Source organism: Acomys minous (genome assembly GCF_964271855.1).
Source record: "Acomys minous genome assembly, chromosome: 14".
Classification (NCBI taxonomy): Eukaryota; Metazoa; Chordata; class Mammalia; order Rodentia; family Muridae; genus Acomys; species Acomys minous.
Genome location: NC_140496.1, coordinates 78757031 through 78775174, shown reverse-complemented (window position 1 = coordinate 78775174; position 18144 = coordinate 78757031). Strand labels below are relative to the sequence as shown.

Genomic DNA, 18144 nt, shown 5'->3' with positions numbered 1-18144 from the left:
GGGAATTGAAAAATAAATAAATGGGAATTGATGTATGTATATTTGTAAATTGTCATATATATGTAACAAGAACAAAATTCTTGTTCATACTCATATTTAATCTCTGGAATGCAGTTATTAATCATTCTTACAACTTACTTGAATTAGTTCACCCCCAGAAACTTCTTGGACAGCAAGCAGCTCCTTTCCATTGTCTACACGAGTAAATTTTCCAATAAGTTTATTTCCCTCCATGCTCCAGGTGCCCTACATCACAATAATAAGGCAGCGTTTGTTACAGTCTTACATGTATCTCACATGATTTCGAGATTTACTGCCCTACAGATCACTCACAGTGACCCTACCGACAGTATGAAGCAACCCGTTACCTCCATTTACATCTGTGGAACTGAACTGACAGAGCAATTTCTCGAAAGTCAGAGAGAGCTGGGCTTGAGCTATGGGACTCAGTGCTGTGCTGGCCTCTGTTAGCACCACTCCATGGATAACCGCTATGTGCTGAATTGTAATGCAGATGAGTAGTGGTTATCATTAGGGGTAAAATACTCAACAGGTATGCTGTTGGTGCAGGGCTGAAGAGATGGCTCAGCTGGTGACAGAGCTTGCTACACTAGCATGAGGACCTGAACACAAACCGCTAGAAGCCACATAAAAGGCCAGGCGTGGTCACATATGCCTGACAACAGTGCTGCAGGGAACAGAGAGAGGAGGAGCAGTGGGGCTTTATGGCCACCAGCCTACTGCAGGTTCAGTGATATGCTGTGTCTCAGGGAATAAGACGTGGAGCAGGGCACCTGATGACCTCTTCTGGCTTCTCCCTGTGCAGGTGGCCATGTGCACACAAGCACATGCACACGCACACGCACACGCACACACCACTACAAATATATTTGACTAGAAAAACTCCAAGGCTAAAAAACTTTTTTTTAATCAGTTTAAAAGTGACTCTCTATTAAAAAAAAAAACTTATACATTGAAAGAGACATCCTTTACACCCTAAGATGCATTAGACTTTCACCTTTATCTACTCGCCCAATCATTAATGTTTTTAATCAGCATTTTTTTTTTTTAGATGAGAGCTCATGTATCCCAAGATGGCCTCAAAATTAGTCTGTATCTGAAGATAAGCTTGACTTTATGATCCTCCTATTCCAGCTCCCTAGTCCTGGGACTACAGGCCTGTGTGACCATGACCCAGTTTTCATACAGTGCTAGAAACACAACCCGGAGTTTTGTGCTTGCTGCAGTCTCCTTAGTCAGTTATGTTTCCCAACTTCATTCTTCAAGTAAACTTATAAAGCAGTTATTACGTTTGACTGTCATAAACTCTAAAAGCTTGTGGTCTCTCAGCATGTAGAGCTGAAGATACAGAACTTTACATTTCCTTGTGGTTATCCCTATACCCAGTCAATCTGAGAGGATTATTCTAAGTCTTACTGTTCAGTATAGCTCATTTACAGGTACATTTCATAATAAAATATTATATGAAAACATTTTGCCAATGTGTATAATATAAGATATGAACAGACTTTGTTGGCCAGCCTTTATAATAATTGAAGAAGGTTTGCACTAGTTGCACCATTCCATGAGATAAAGCAGTTTGTATTGCTTTTTTAAAAAAATCAAGAATGTGGAATGTTGAAAGGATAAGATGGTGCCAAGCAGTGGGGACCGTGTCTAGAAGGCAGAGTTTTTGGAGCCTGGGAAATGGACTGATTTGTTAACCAGGAGCACCAAGCTCCACCTTTACTTCAGCGGGACACCTCCATGGTTGGGAAGGAACAAGTTTAAAAACCTCTGCACTACTCCATTACGGGAAAGAACATGGACCTCCTGGGTAACAGAGCATCTGCAGCAGTGGCTGCTGTTGCAGGCAGTGGTGAACAACTGTGTGGGGTGGTGAAGGCAAGCAATAGCGACCTGTGCGGAGGTGGCTCCACACCAGGTGAGCTAGCCACTTTTTATAAAGAAGTCCCCAATCCCAACCCCCCACCCCCTCCCGAGGCTGGTCTTCCCACAGGGTTGGGATCCATAAGCTCTGAGCACACAGCACTCTCTTCAGTACTGGACCAGTGTGGTCCCCCTGCGGAATGAAGGATTAACACAGAGTAAAACAGCATCTGGCATCCAAGTCACTGTATTCTGCTGTGTGGCTGAATCCTCAGAGGATCCTAAGTGGCAGAACTTAGACAAACATAGATACAGAAAGAAAACGAAGTCACTATCTGCTTAGCCAAGTATAGGATGTAGCTGCCTTCCAAAGGTACTCACTCCAGTGGCTGCCAGCTTAGAAAACCCAAGCCCTTCCAACAGATGCCTAAAGTAAAGAGTAAGAAGACAGATAACAAAACCCAGGACAATATGGCTCCCCCAGAAAGCCCAGACATCAACAAATACTCAAATAGAACTGAATCCCAGGAAAATGACCTCAAAACTATGTTTATGCAGTTATTTAAGATTTATAAAGAGGAAATGAATAGACCCAAATACTACAGGGAAATATAAACAAATAAATAGAGGCCATCAAGGAAAAACAAGAAACCACAATCAAATAGGTGAAGGAAATGGATAAAATGGTTCAGGACTTGAAAACAAAATTAGATAATATTTAAAAATCTCAAATTGAGAAGACCCTCGAAATGGAACAATTAAAGAAGGAAACAGGAATCCAACAGATAAGTATAACCAACAGAATCCAACATATGGAGGAAAGAATCTCAGGGGCTGAAGATACAATAGAAGAAATTGATAAATCTCTCAAAGGAAATATTAAAACAAAAATTGGTGACAAAGCATCCAAGAAATCAAGGACACCATGAGAAAGTGTAACCTCAAGATTACAGGAGTAGATGAAAAGGAGGAAGCAAAGTCCCAAAGACCAGAAAATGTTTTCAAGAAAATCATAGGAGAAAGTTTCCCCAATCTAAAGAAAGATATAACCTTGAACATAAAAGAGGCCTACAGAACACCAAATAGGCTAGACCAGAAAATAAATTCCTCCCACCTCATAATAATCAAAACTCTAAATCTAAAGAACAAAGATATTAAAGGCAGCAAGAGAAAATGGACACGTAACATATAAAGGCAGACCTATCAGAATTACACCTGATTTTTCAACAGAGACCATGAAAGCCAGAACAGCCTGGACTGAGGTCATCCAGACACTAAGAGACCACAGATACCAACCCAGAGTACTATATCCAGCAAAACTTTCAATCGCCATAGATGGAGAAAGCAGGATATTCCATGACAAAACAAATTAAACAGTCCTATATCCCCTAAGGAAATAGAAGCAGTCATCAAAAGTCTCCCAACCAAAATGAGCCCTGGACCAGATGGATTTAGCACAGAATTCTACCAGATGTTCAAAGAAGAGTTAATACCAGTACTCCTCAAACTACTCCACAAAATAGAAAGAGAAGGAACACTACCAAACTCATTCTATGAAGTCACAGTCACCATAATTCCTAAGCCACACAAAAACCCAACAAAGAAAGAGAATTTTAGGCCAATTTCCCTTATGAACATAGATGCAAAAATACTCAATAAAATTCTGGCAAACTGAATCAAGATCACATAAAAAATCTTATCCATCATGACCAAGTAGGCTTCATACCAGGCATGCAGGGGTGGTTCAATATATGGAAATCTATCAATGTAGTCAACCATATAAACAAACTGAAGGGAAAAACCCCACATGATCATCTCTTTAGATGCTGAAAAAGCATTTGATAAAATTCAGCACCCTTTCATGTTGAAAGTCTTAGAAAGATCAGGGATACAAGGCAAATACCTAAACATTGTAAAAGCAATGTACAGCATGCCTATAGCCAGCATCAAACTAAATGGATAGAAACTTAAATCAATCCCACTGAAATCAGGGACATGACAAGGCTGTCCACTCTCCCCATTTCTCTTCAATATAGTACTTGAAATCCTAGCTAGAGCAATAAGATAGCTAAAGGAGATCCAGGGGATACAGATAGGAAAGGAAGAATTAAAGTTTCACTATTCGCTGATCATATGATAGTATACAACAACGACCCTCAAAATTCTACCAAGGAACTCCTACAGCAAAGTGGCAGGATACAAATTTAACATGAGAAAATCAGTAGCCCACCTGTATACAGAAGACAAAGGAGCGGATAAAAAAATTAGGAAAGTTACTTCCTTCACAATAGCCTCAAACAATATAAAATATCTTGGTGTAATTCTAACCAAGCAAGTGAAAGACTAATATGAAAAAAACTTCAAGTCTCTATCTCTACAGAGAGATATTGAAGAAGATATCAGAAAATGGAAAGATCTCCCATACTCATGGATTGGGAGAATCAATACAGTAAAAATGTCCATCCTTCTAAAAGCAATCTACAGATTCAATGCAATCCCTATCAAAATACCAACACAATATTTTACAGAACTGGAAAGATTGATTCTCAACTTCATATGGAAAAACAAAAAACCTAGGATAGCTAAAACAGTCCTGTACAATAAAACATCTGCTGGAGAAATCTTCATCCCTGATCTTAAGCTCTACTGTAGAGCAACAATAATAATAACGACATGGTACTGGCACAGCTATAGGCTGGTTAATCAGTGGAATTGAATTGAAGACCCAGAAATAAATCCACACCTTAGACCATTTGATTTTTGACAAAGAAGCCAAAACCATACAATGGACAAAAAGATATCATCTTCAACAAATGGTGGTAGTCTAACTGGATATCTACTCGTTTTAAAAAATGAAAATATGGGTCCAGTTGCATTTTTTTACACATAGACATCCAGTTAGACCAGCACCATTTGTTGAAGATGCTATCCCTTTTCCATCGAATGGATTTGGCTTCTTTGTTGAAAATCAAATGACCATATGTGTGTGGATTCATATCTGGGTCTTCTATTCAATTCCACTGATCAACCAGCCTGTTGCTGTGCCAGTACCATGGACCCATATTTGTCACCTTGTACAAAACTCAAATCCAAGTGGATTAAAGACCTCAACATAAAACCAGAGACACTAAGTCACTTAGAAGAAAAAATGGGAAAGAGCCTGGAACATATTGGCACAGGAGACGACTTCCTGAACAGAACACCAACAGCCCAGGCATTAATGTCAACAATTAATAAATGGGACCTCATGAGGCTGAGAAGCTTCTGTAAGGCAGGAGACACTGTCAAGAGAACAAAGCGACAGCCTACAGACTGGGAAAAGATCTTCACCAACCCTACATCTGACAAAGGTCTAATATCCAAAATATATAAAGAACTCAAGAAATTAAACACCACCAAACCAAATAACCCAATTGAGAAATGGGGCATGAAACTAAACAGAGAATTCTCAACAGAGGAATATCAAATGGCTGAGAAACACTTAAAGAAATGCTCAACCTCCTTAATCATCAGGGAAATGCAAATCAAAACAACTCTGAGATTCCATCTTACACCCATCAGAATGGCTAAGATCAAAAATTCAAGCGACACCACATGCTGGCGAGGATGTGGGGAGAGAAGAACACTCCTTCATTGCTGGTGGGAATGCAAACTAGTACAACCACTTTGGAAATCTATCTGGTGCTATCTCAGAAAAATGGGAATAGGGCTTCCTCAAGACCCAGCTATTCCACTCCTTGGAATATACCCAGAAGATGCTCCAGCACACAACAAGAAAATTTGTTCAACCATGTTCATAGCAGCCTTATTCATAATAGCCAGAACATGGAAACAGCCTAAGTGTCCCTCAGTAGAAGAGTGGATAAAGAAACTGTGGTACATATACACTATGGAATACTATTCAGCTATTAAAAACAAGGAATTCCCGAAATTTGTGGATAAATGGATTGAGCTAGAAATGATCATAATGAGTGAGTTAACCCAGAAGCAGAAAGACTCAAATGGTATATACTCACTTATATCTGCATATTAGCCCAAGGGGCATGTCCCACGAAAGCCTTCACTTACCAGGAAACTGAGACAGAGGGGAGGACATTCTAGTGGGACTCTAGATGAGAGAAGCATGGGAGAATGGCAAAGTAGAAGGATCCAGAGGGTCCTAGAAGCCTCCAAGTAGAACATTATGATAGGCAGATTTGGGCACAGGGGTCCCGCTCAAACTAAGGCACCAGCCAAGGACAATACAGGCGGTAAACCTTAAACCCCTACCCAGATCTAGACAATGGACAGAACACTCTCCACAGTAGAGTGGAGAGTGGGATATTACTTTCTCACATACTCCGGTGCCTCACCTTTGACCATGTCCCCTGGAGGGGGAGACCTGGTGGCACTCAGAGGACGGACAGCAGGTTACCAAGAAGAGACTTGATACCCTATGAACATATACAGGGGGAGGTAATCCCCCTCAGGAACAATCATAGGGAAGGGGAATAAGGGGAAAATGGGAGGGAGGGAAGAATGGGAGGATACAAGGGATGGGATAACCATTGAGATGTAACAAGAATAAATTAATAAAGGAGAAAAAATGGAAAAAAAAGAAAAAATAAATAAAAAATGAAAATAGATCCATATTTTTCACCCTGTACAAAACTAAAGTCCAAGTGAATTAAAAACCTCAACATAAATCCAAACACACTAAATCTGTTAGAAGAAAAAGTGGGAAAGAACCTAGAACTCATTGGCATGGGAGACAGCTTCCTGAACCGAACACCAACAGCCCAGGCTCTAAGAGCAACAATTAATAAATGGGACCTCATGTAACTGAAAAGCTTCTATAAGGCAAAAGACATGTTTAACAGAACAAAGCAACAGCCCAAAGATTGGGGAAAGATCTTTACCAGCCATACATCTGACAAAGGGCTAATATCTAAAATATGTACAGAACTCAAGAAATTAACACCACCAAACCAAATAATCCAATTAAAAAATGGGGTACAGAGCTAAACAGAGAATTCTCAAAAGAGGAATTTCAAATGGCTGAGAAACACTTAAAGAAATGCTCAACTTGGTAGCCTGCTATCCTTCCTTAAGTGCCACCAGGTCTCCCCATCCAGGGGACGTGGTCAAATATGAGGCACCAGAGTACATGTGAAAGTCAGACCCCACTCTCCACTCAACTGTGGAGAATGTCCTGTCCATTGGCTAGATCTCGGTAGGGGTTTGAAGTTTCCGGACTGTATTGTCCTTGGCTGGAGCCATAGTTTGAGCGGGACCCCTGGGCCCAAATCTGCCTATCATAATGTTCTTCTTGTAGGTTTCTAGCACCCTCTGGATCCTTCTACTTTGCTATTCTCCCATGCTTCTCTCATCTAGAGTCCCAATAGGATGCAGGCTACCAAGAAGAGACTTGTACCCTATGAACATATAAAGGGAGAGGAAGTCCCCCTCAGTCACAGTCATAAGTGAGGGGAGTAAGGGGGAAATGGGAGGGAGGGAGGGAGGAATGGGAAGATACAAGGGATGGGATAACCATTGAGATGTAATAAGAATAAATTAATAAAATAAAATTTAAAAATTAAAAAAAGATCACTCCCATAAGTATGACATTACATGCTCTTGTTTTAAAATAATATTAAAAAATCAAAGTAACGTTGCAAGCACAGTTTATTAAATAAACTTGTGAAGCAAAAGAAAGAAAGAAAGAAAGAAAGAAATGCTCAACATCCCTAGTCATCAGGGAAATGCAAATCAAAGCGACCTTGAGATTCCATCTTACACCTATCTGAATGACAAAGAGCAGTAACTTGAATGACAACACATGTGGCAAGGATGTGGAGAAAGGGGAATACTCTACCACTGCTGGTAGCAGTGTGAACTTGTACAACCACTCTGGAAATCACTTTCTCAGAAAATTGGGAATAGTTCTACACCAAGATCCAGCTATACCACTCCTGGTCATATATATCCGAAAGATGCTCCACCATACAACAAGGACATTTATTCAACTATGTTCATAGCAGCCTTATTCGTAATAGCCAGAACCTGGAAACAACTGAGGTGTCCCTCAACTGAAGAATGGATAAAAAATTGTGGTATATTTACACAATGGAATACTACTCAGCTATTAAAAACAAAGAAATCTTGAATTTTGCAGACAAATGGATGGAACTATAAATGATCATCCTAAGTGAGATAACCCAGACCCAAAAAGACATGCGTGGTATATATTCACTTATATGTGGATTTTAGCCCAACGTAGATGTCCTTTAAGAAACTCCACCCAGCAGAGGATAGAGACAGTTATCCAGACTTGAAGCTGGACACTGGGCAGAGTGCTAAGATTATAGGATGGTGTTATCAGGTCACAGAGGAAGTGGTCATATGTAGTACAGGAGACACTGGGTAAGCTGAGGTCAGATGATAGGGGATGAGGGCTGCCCTTTCTAAGGACTAGGGGAGGGAGGGAAATGGGGTGAGGGAGAGGATGGGATCAGGTGGTGTCGAGGGAGGTGGCTACCATTGGGATGTAAAGACTTCAAACAGAAGAACAAGCAGGTAATTTATATTGCTAATCCCACTACATGGGAATAGCTATAAGACTGACAGAGATAGGAACATGTATGTGTAGAGGGGTTTAATGTTGGCCGCAGATTCTCTGTGATTTATTACTAAAGGCTATTCTTAGTATGGCACAAAGGAAAATTTACAGATATCTTACTTCTGCTCATACAGTGAGCAGAGAAGCAGCCTTAATTGCTCTGTACATCCCACACACCTCATACAATTTTAATGTTAGATCTGTATAATGCTTGTGAGAAATTATGTTGTGAGAACAAAAGAACTGGATACTGATGCTTGATCAGACCTGACAGGATTCATTCTTCTCAGCATGCTGGACACTGATATGCTGCTTCTTCCTTGCTCCAGCCCCAGATGCCTCTGTTGCTATTTCCAATCAAAATTAGACAGCTTCCCAGATTGCGCTATAGAAATCTTCCGATCCCATTTGGTCCAGCATTTCAATTTGTCCCATACAGGACTCCTATAAGCCTGGAAGCTCTCAACATTTAGAAATTGGACCACAAATACAATCCCTGGCTTGCTTAACCATTTCCCCCAATTTTTGGGCCCCTTCTAAGGTATTATTCACCCCAAATTAGCATGAAGAAACCTTAAGAGAATGGCGTCCCATTCCCTCTAAGGGTGGTCCAGTAGGTTTCTATTTGTTCTCTTGGTCTACAAATGCTTATCTTCATTAGGAGGTGGTTATAAGTTATTATTGGTCTTATACAGAGAGAAAACTAGGCAAAACTCAGGGATGTCTCTCTTTTCCTTTATCTTTCACCTGTGTATAGAGATAGGAACTGAAAAGAAAGAAAGAGGAATATAGAAATATAGAGGGAGGATAGAACAAAAGGTAGATGATTGAACCTACTCCTTAACTTGAGGCCTTCTTTGTTACTCACAAAGAAGGTTATTGCTAAGTCATTGGTATAGATTTTTGTATATTGATGCAAATCATACTCATGCCAAATGCTAGTCTAATTTTATCACAAGAATATATACCCTAAGTCTAACAGATAGATATGATTCTATAGATATATAAGGTAAAATGGTTAAATAAGGTCTTCAAAAGCCTCAGAGACCAACAGAATATGGCATTTAAAGATTTTTCTATTATTCTAAAGACTCTTTGACAAGACAAGTTAACTGCTGGCATCACCCAGCTGACCTCAAAGAAGATAATGATCATTAAAGAACCTCCTTATGGAGTTGGATTCAAATGAGCCAAACCAGCCACTAAGCAAAATGTCCTCATTTCTGCCACTGACAGAATTCTGCCTAAAATGGGCAAGCTTAGATGCAGGTAGAGTCAACAGCTGAACTCTGCCAAGACAGGGTAAGCAAGTCATTAGTTCCTGCATCACAAATAAGTCTGGCAGAGATATTGGGATAGAAGGCCAAAGATAGAGCTCCAATGTTATAGTGTTCGTGGCTGCTCAGGCAGTAAACTGTCTCAGTCATTTTTCCATTTTGGAAGCTGCTAACCTGCACTATGGGTTCACTCAGGCATTTAAGTTTTATTCCTTCTCAAATCTCTGATGAGGGTTGAAGATCAGCTAGTTTACTTTTACAGTCAAGTTTAGTTGGTGAGGGGATAGGATCCTTTTAGATCAAGATAAATGATTTAAGTTAGTAGAGATGAGACTTGATAGATATTGAAAAATCACTATGAATATAACATTTATATTACTCATGATTGTCTTGTGGCTCTTCCTGCTGTATGTAATTTGTTTTACTCGTGTGTAATAAAATAAAAGTGTATGTATAAAAAATGAAGAATACATTGCTTATAAAAAATATCTTACACTGACTTCAGTTCCATCTGCTAGAGTATAGGAAAAGGTGACATCTAGTTCAAACAGGACATCAATCTTTCGAAAGTTGCTTGATTCTTTAACTGTGAATTTATTTCCTTCCTGTGTAATGATCAGTTTCAAATTGTCATGTGCTCCAAGCTTCCTTTTGATCACATTGATGCCTGCAAAGGGAGAGAGAATGGAGGGAGCATCACAATGACACAGAAAGGGTTCTCCTTCCAAGCGCTGCGTTGGTTTGCTCATCTTAGTTTGTATGCGCAACAACCCTGAGATGCTTCTAGAGAAAAAGGGAGCCGCTCTAGAAGACCCAGAAAACTGGTTCAAACTGCTTTTCCGAAATAAGAAAATGTAAATGAAGCCACAAAGTATAGCCCCAGAGGCCTGGGTAATTTTAACAAGATTAACAAATGTTTTTACTTCAATGTTCAGTCAAATTTCACCAATGTCAAAAGAACTATTAAAAGATATAGTCATATAGTAAAGAAACACCAGCTCAGTTCTAGATATTTATTCATTTCCCACACTACTTTGCTTTCAAATTTGCATTTATTCATTTTGTCTTGGTGCATAACACAGGCAGGTCCAAAGTCGTTGCATAGCCCAGGCTAGTCTGTACCTCACAACCCTACCATTTCACTTACCACCCTGTGTTAAGATCATAGGCATATACCACCATGGTTTGCTGTCTCCATAATTATATTTACTTTTTCTGGCATTTCTGATTGGCTTAAGCCAGAAAAAAAATCAAAATTTTATGATTAAATTCATTATAATATGAGTGTACAAATTTCATAAACTCAGATTTGGGGTCCCTACAGCATATAGGAATTTATAAATTATATAGTATATTTTTGTAGGTATTATTTTTGAGAAATGACATATTTTTGCCCAATAGGCTTCCGGAATAGTAGTAGACATTGATAATAACGTTAAATGACACCTCCACAAAGAGTACACAGTATTTGTGGTTATTCCTAAAGTTAGATAAATCAGAGAAAAAGTACATATAATCTATTCAAGCTAAGTTTTGATAAAATTCTTTTCATGTTTTTTTATCCCCTATAGGCCAGTTTTATTGTTTTGTTTTGTTTTAACCTCTGGAAATTATCATAACTTACTACAATGTTCTCTTTTTACATTAACAGAAACATGTCAGTTTTCAATCACTCAGGTGCAGTTACCAGGCAAGGGAGGAAAGCACAGGTCACTTGCTCTTTGGCATGTTTCAGAGAGCAGCACTTGCCCCAGGGAGACTAGGTATCTTCCTAAAGCAGGAAGTGCAGATATGGGTTTCCTGGCCCTGAGCAACTGCACCTGGAGCCTTAGCACACCAGGAGGAAACAAATGCGAAGGGAGACAGGCCTTACCCATTTTCTCCATGAACTTGTCATAGTTTTCACTCCGGTCTATTTTCCAAGTGCCGTCAAATGCCATGCTCTCAGCTGTGTGTGCCTCTAGGAAAGCAGAGATTCAGTCCTGTCTGTGAGAGAGGATTTATTCTATTTCTTATCTTCAAACCAATTCATACTGTGATGTGGAAGTTCAAAGTTCAAGAGATAACCGAACTGCTTCACATGCCAGGCCCCTTTAGTTTCTCTTTCCATGCGTCTTTGAATCTACATCTGAGATTCTGACCTACCCTGCCTTCCACTACAACAGGTGGGCATTTTTACTTCAAGAACTAGGGCCTGGAGTGATGGCTCCAACCTTTAATCCCAGCACTTGGGAGGCAGAGACAGGAAGATGTGTATGAATTCTAGCCTGGTCTATATTGGGAGTGCCACTCCAGCCAAAAAAACAAACAACAAAAATTAGTTACGCAAAAGAACAAAAGCAAAACAAACAAAAAACCTAAACAAACAAACTACTAACTGAAAAAAGAAAAGCAAAACCCCTCAAGATAGTTTTCTATTTACAAGTTCAAAGTGCACACTATGTTGCAGCTAATATAATTTGTAACACAAAACATCAAATAACTAGGATATGAGACCTAGTACCACAAGCCTGTCATAGTAGCAGTTGCCTTACAAAACTATGCAAAAATGCCCTCACAGAAAAGTTAATGTTTGAGTGATTATTGGAACTAAAAATTTACTTTTCTCTGTTCCTGAAATTATTTTATTGAGATGAAATTAACCTAAAATTCAGTATATTAAATATTTGCCCAAACATCACTCTTATCATATTCTGGAACAGAATCATTATCCCTAAATGAAACTGCACACATGTTGAGCAGTGAGTTTTTATTGCCCTGTGTTTAGACCATTAAGTTCTCAGTCACTTTCTACCTCTGTAGACATTTCATCCAAATAGAATTACATAATAGGCACTCATTATGTTTGAATCTTTTCAGTTTCAATGTGTTTTCAATGCTTATATATTGGCTCTTTATTCTTCTTAAACATTTTATTCTTGTCTAAGGTAAGTTATGCAAATTAAGGAATTCAGGATGACATTTCGATACATGCATCATCAAATGCAGTTTTCCTCCCTCCCTCCTCCCATGCCACCCTCCAATAGCACACGCAGGATTTTGTTTGTTACTCGAACTTATTTTCTAATGTGTCCTTCTGCATTGTACTTAGGCTTAGCACAGGCCTGAATAAATATCCCTGGTTCCTGCCATACTGACATCCAGAAAATGATAACTTTTTTTTTTTTATCTTGAAGAGTAATATGACACTAAGCAAGGTCTCAAGAGGTAGAAATGTGGCAGTATCACACAAAAACTTTCAGGGCCATTGTTTAACACCTGCCATGTGAAGAGAGAACAAAGGTCGAATGTTTTCTGTGCTATCACATATTTTTCTCACTTTCTGTTATTAGTCAGAAAGTATAACCTAGAGGGGCGGGCTAGACAAGAGAGAACAGCCAGGACCCACGTCTGTGGGTGGAGGTGACAAGAGAGAGAAGAGCCATGATCGATCCACGTCTGTGGGGAAGGGGCACAAGACAGAATAGCTTGGGTCCGCATCTCTCTGTGTCCTGCTTATGGAGGCCTATACTCAAAGAGGAAAAACTTGTAGCATGATGTACCAAGTCTTGATTGTTAACTAGTCTTAGTGTGTGTGTGTGTGTGTGTGTGTGTGTGTGTGTGTGTGTGTTTATGTGTGTGTATGCATGCGCTTCTGTTCCCATGCGTACCATATGCTGATATGCCAAGGCACACATGTAGAGATCATTGGACAACTTCTATCAGGTGGTTCTCTCCTCCCTCCATGGGTTCCAGAACTTGAGCTCAGCCTGTGAGACTTGCACAGCTTTCAACGCCCTTCCCTGTTATTTTTGGCTTTACTGGCCAGGACTCTAAGGAGCCCATGCACTCTGGTCTTTATGTCTTAGTGGGATTCTTTGACATCTTAAAAAGGGAACTTTGGGGGTGCTGAAACAATTAGCGAGAGTGGAAAAGCTTGGGGTCTTGTGAGGTGAAGGACCGCAAGCCTTTCTAGTCCAGTGCTCCAGCTTAGCGCTCTAGACATGGCTATACACGTGAGAGCAGGAGGCTGAGGACACATGGCTGGGCCTTGGGGAGGTCATCTACATGGTTTAGGGTCCATCCGAAGAGGCTCAGGTGTGGCTGCAAGGAACATCTGTGGCTCTTTCAGGAACCACCTCTCTTTTACTGTCTGAAAGAGCCAGCAGGCCTGAAGAGTTTAAATACTGTTGGACTGGATTAAGAAGGAGTTGTAAACCTAGACCTAAGTTCACAGAACGGAGTTGTGAGTGCATAGAACACTGGGTTTCTGGGGGAATTTCATGTGAAAAAAAGAACAAAACATTATTTTATTTCATATTAGAAATAAACCAAGTTTGATGACTCATGCCTATAATGCGGGGCTAATGCAGGAGGATTGCTGTGGGCTTGAGGCAAACCTGGGTAGTGAATTCTAGGCCAGTGCAAGTCACAAAGTGAGATCTTGTCCTCACTGCCTTTAACAGCGCACAGATATAGAGTATCCTTAGAATTCAAAAGAAAAACAACCAGCACACTTACTCTGTCTTACACCCAGTGTGGATGAGCGGTCAGAGACAAAGGTGGCCTCACTTAAGTTGCAGCACTACATCTCTGTTTTCAAGGTTGGAAAGATGTTTCTTGGTTTTAAAAGAAAAATAAGAGACAGCCAGTGACACTAACGATGTCTCTAAATGAATTTACAGACATGAGAGTAGGTTCCTGGTTTAACAATGAGCCGAGCTGTGAAATTGCTCCACCTTTTCTATGTGATTTCCTAGGGAGTTGTCCTACAGTTTCCTTGTCATATGGTGACTCTTACTTGGGAACGAATGAAGGGTCCTCCCTAGAAGACAGAGAGTCCTAGTTAGGTTTCTGTGGCTGTGATAAAGACCATCACCAAAAGCAGCTTGGGAGGGAAGGGTTTATTTGGCTTACATATCGTGAGTCACGTAGTCCATTCAGGGAAACCCAGACAGGAACCTACAGGCAAGAACTGAAGGGGAAGCTGCCTAATGGCTTGGTTTCTTCACATTGCTTTCTTGTCATACCGAGGATCGCTGTCCAGGGTGGAGTTGCCTACAGTGTGCTGGGCCTCCCCATATCAACCATCAGTCAAGAAACTGCTTCCATAGACATGCACAGGGCTTGTGCATATTGTCACAACCATGATGACATCATAATGCAACTGCACAGTTGTGTCTGGAGAGCACTGTTCCCTTGTAGCCCTTCATTTACCCCCTCTTCAGCACTAATTCACGCGTGTTGGAAAGAGTGGATGCAGCATAGGTGTCTCCCTTGGGGCTGAGCAGTCAGCAGGCCCCTATTAGCTCGACCTTGGCCACTTTGTTAATCACTATCGACTGCAAACTTTTCTAATAAGGGTTGAGAGATGTATTTATCTGTGACTCCATGCCATGTGGGCAGTAGAGCTGTTTGTTTTGAGACAAGGGTAGAGAGGTGAAATGCTACCAAGTAGATGACATTGGAAAAAGAATCTAAAAGTAAGGAAGTGAGTTCTCTGGCTGCTCTGTCTAACATCGCTTAGAAGGTTATGAGACTAGGAGCTCAGGGTTTCGAGTCATGGACTCCTGCCACTTTGAAATTACCCTAAAGCTACACTGCATGAGGTTCTCAGCTGTATAAAATATGGATATCTCAACTGATACTGTCTATGCAGGGTGCGAATTGTAGAGGTATGCAATAGAGCAAATTCTATGAAGCAAACAAGTCTCTGCAGTTTTCTTTTGTAAACATGTATTTTGTCTTATGGGAAAGCTCAGAAGAATTCCCACCATGAAGAGGGAGGTGGACACGACGTCTCATCCCTAGCTGAGGAGCTGTTTGGTAACTGATAGCTGGTGAGTCAGTTTTCTTCAAGAACATTAGCACTGCTTGTCAGTCAAGCACACTCTAGTGGAAGGCCTCACATCCAAGAATATATGGACAGCACCAACTGGACTCTGTGTGTTCTTGTTTTTGGTTTTTTGAGATAGGGTTTCTCTGTTTAATGCTGGCCATCCTGAAACTCACTCTGTAAACCTTGAACTCAGAGATACACCTGCCTCTATTTCCCTGGGGTTAAAGGTGTGCACCATCACTACTCAGTTTGTTTTCATTTGGAAGAGAACACAAAGTTGGGTAGGTAGGGAAGAAGGGTTGGCTCTGGGTATGTGTTGAATATGGCCAAAAGTAATTGCGCAAAAATTTCAAAGAACTAATAAAAGAAAAAAATAATTTTCAGGTCACACTTGGGAGAAAAACAAAAACCAGAGAAGTAAAAGCAATTTAGACACAATAGGCCAATGCAAATATGGACTTACAGGTGACGGCAGCATGTAGAAGACTTCCATAAGTTTAAGTAAGAGGGGCCCCTGCCCTGAGAGGAAGAATAGACATGGGTCCCGCCCATAACCAAAAGGACAATTTATACTCACTGGCAAAGGGAAAATCACTGAGTGTACCAACCACACTCCAAGGCAGGCCTCATGCCTAGGAGTAGATGGCCAACACAAAATAAACTGTGTGTGTGTGTGTGTGTGTGTGTGTGTGTGTGTGTGTGTGTGTATTTATTTATTTATTGTTTTGTTTTCACATAAAAAAATATTTGTATTGATCTTTTGCTTGTTTTGATTTTTGGTTTTGTGGTTTTGAGGGGACGAGAGGGTTTTTGGTTTTTTTGGGGGGGGGCTTTTTCATTTCGGTGGGTCGGAAAGTGAAGAGGATCTGGAGGAATTGGGAGAGGACAAAAACATAAAAATATATTGATTTTAAAAATTAAAACAATAAACAGGAAAAAATAAAAAAGAAGGGAAAGGCTATGCTTCAGAACACAAAGGGCAGACACCTAACCTGGACTGGAGTGTGGAACTGTGCTCACTCTTTCTTTCTGCCGAAATAATTTGTTCAAGAGATGTGTCATCTTTATGCAGAAAGAGAAGCTAGCCTTTATTTTGAGTGTTGCTTGTATAGAATTTGGAGCCACGTAAATATCCAATGCCATTTTAAGCTTTAGAACATGGCATAAAAGTTGCCTTTGCAGCAGACACAGAAACAGCAATGGAAAGAGTCCATGTCCTTGCCCAGTAGATGGCACTCCTACACTGTAACCAAGAAGTACCAAATAATGTAAAGACCATTCTCACAATGGAAGCAGCCATCCTGCCTCCCTGTCCTCACAGAGCCTCCTCCAGCTTCCATTCTGCACCATGCAACGACCTCACCTACACATTGAGCTCTTCAGGTGCCCACGGATGTCTTGTTGGCCTTGTCTGGTTATTCTTTTGAAAATACTTGCTGTGCTCATGAGCCGTCAGCTGGTAGGGATGGGACTGGTGCAGCATCCTCCAAGGAGCAGAGGAAATGGCTCACTGAGTAGAGTGCCTGCTGAAAAGCATGGGGACCCAACTTGTGGTTCCAAGCACCCACATAAAACTTGGACATGGTGGGGCACCCCTGTAACTCTAAAGCTGAGAGGGCAGTAAGTACAGGAAGATCCCCAGTGTTTTCTGACTCACCAGTCTGTTGAGCTTCAGGTTAGTTAGAGAACCTGTCCCTCAAAATATGATGAGGAACAATAGAGAAAGATTCCCAGTATTAGCTTCTGGCCTCCATACATACACAGTTCCACTAAACATGTACACACATTACACACATAAACATGTACACACATATACACACACTAAATAAAGGAAGAAGAGGAAAACACAAAGGTTGGTCATTATTGAGAATCTTAAAAAGTAACAACAAGGCATTGAAACAAATATAGTGCCTTCTGGCCAAAACAGGTTGCGAGGCCATGAAATCAGCCCTATTTAACAACGCAAGTGGTGTTTCTCTCTCCCCACTTCCTGCTCTCTATCATCCCAACACTCTTTTCCCCATGGCTCAGTCCCAAATGACTGCCTAAGAAAGGGAGAGTTGCTGGGCATGGTGGCACACTCCTGTAATCCCAGCACTCGGGAGGCAGAAAAAAGAAAGGGAGAGTTACTGTTACTCAGACACCATAATATATACTCTGTGGCATGATATAATATGTACTATTTCATGAAAGGAGTTTAGATTTTCACTCTAAGTACTTCATTTTAAAGTTGCGTGAACTACATTCCAAAGAGATGAAGTGGCTTTCTCAAGTTCACACTAGTTTTGCCTAAGGCTGGACCAGAACAGAGAGGTCACATCTGCCATGTTGAGGCTCACTCACACACAGGCCCACAGTGAGACAATTTTAAGATTTTCCATCTACTCAAAGGAAATTTTCAATCTACATTTTGGTTCATTTTCTGTACAAGAAAAGGAAACATGATTCTATAATATACATGGAAGACCATCTATATATGATGTTTTATGTGGATGCATCTATTCAGAAATATTCAGAAAAATTACAGCTCACTACACACACACACAGACAAGCATGCATGC

At 40.6% G+C, this 18144-nt stretch overlaps 1 protein-coding gene across 7 annotated transcripts in view; it reads right to left on the bottom strand.

Annotated features, from left to right (window-relative positions):
- Window positions 1–15179, bottom strand: part of LOC311583888 (fatty acid-binding protein, intestinal) — a 28625-nt gene extending 13446 nt beyond the window's left edge. For 5 of the 7 annotated variants that reach the window (XM_084757829.1, XM_084757833.1, XM_084757832.1 and 2 more), the window contains exons 1-5: window positions 14662–15179; window positions 14266–14569; window positions 11639–11751; window positions 10260–10432; window positions 139–246 (exon numbers count right to left, since the gene is read on the bottom strand). In XM_084757829.1, the coding sequence (XP_084613955.1) occupies window positions 139–246; window positions 10260–10432; window positions 11639–11705 (348 nt within the window). In that variant the 5' untranslated portion in view covers window positions 11706–11751; window positions 14266–14569; window positions 14662–15179. The remainder of the gene's footprint in view (window positions 1–138; window positions 247–10259; window positions 10433–11638; window positions 11752–14265; window positions 14570–14661) is intronic. The other 2 variants (XM_084757831.1, XM_084757830.1) reach the window with 2 other exon arrangements.
- Between the last annotated feature and the right edge of the window lie 2965 nt (window positions 15180–18144).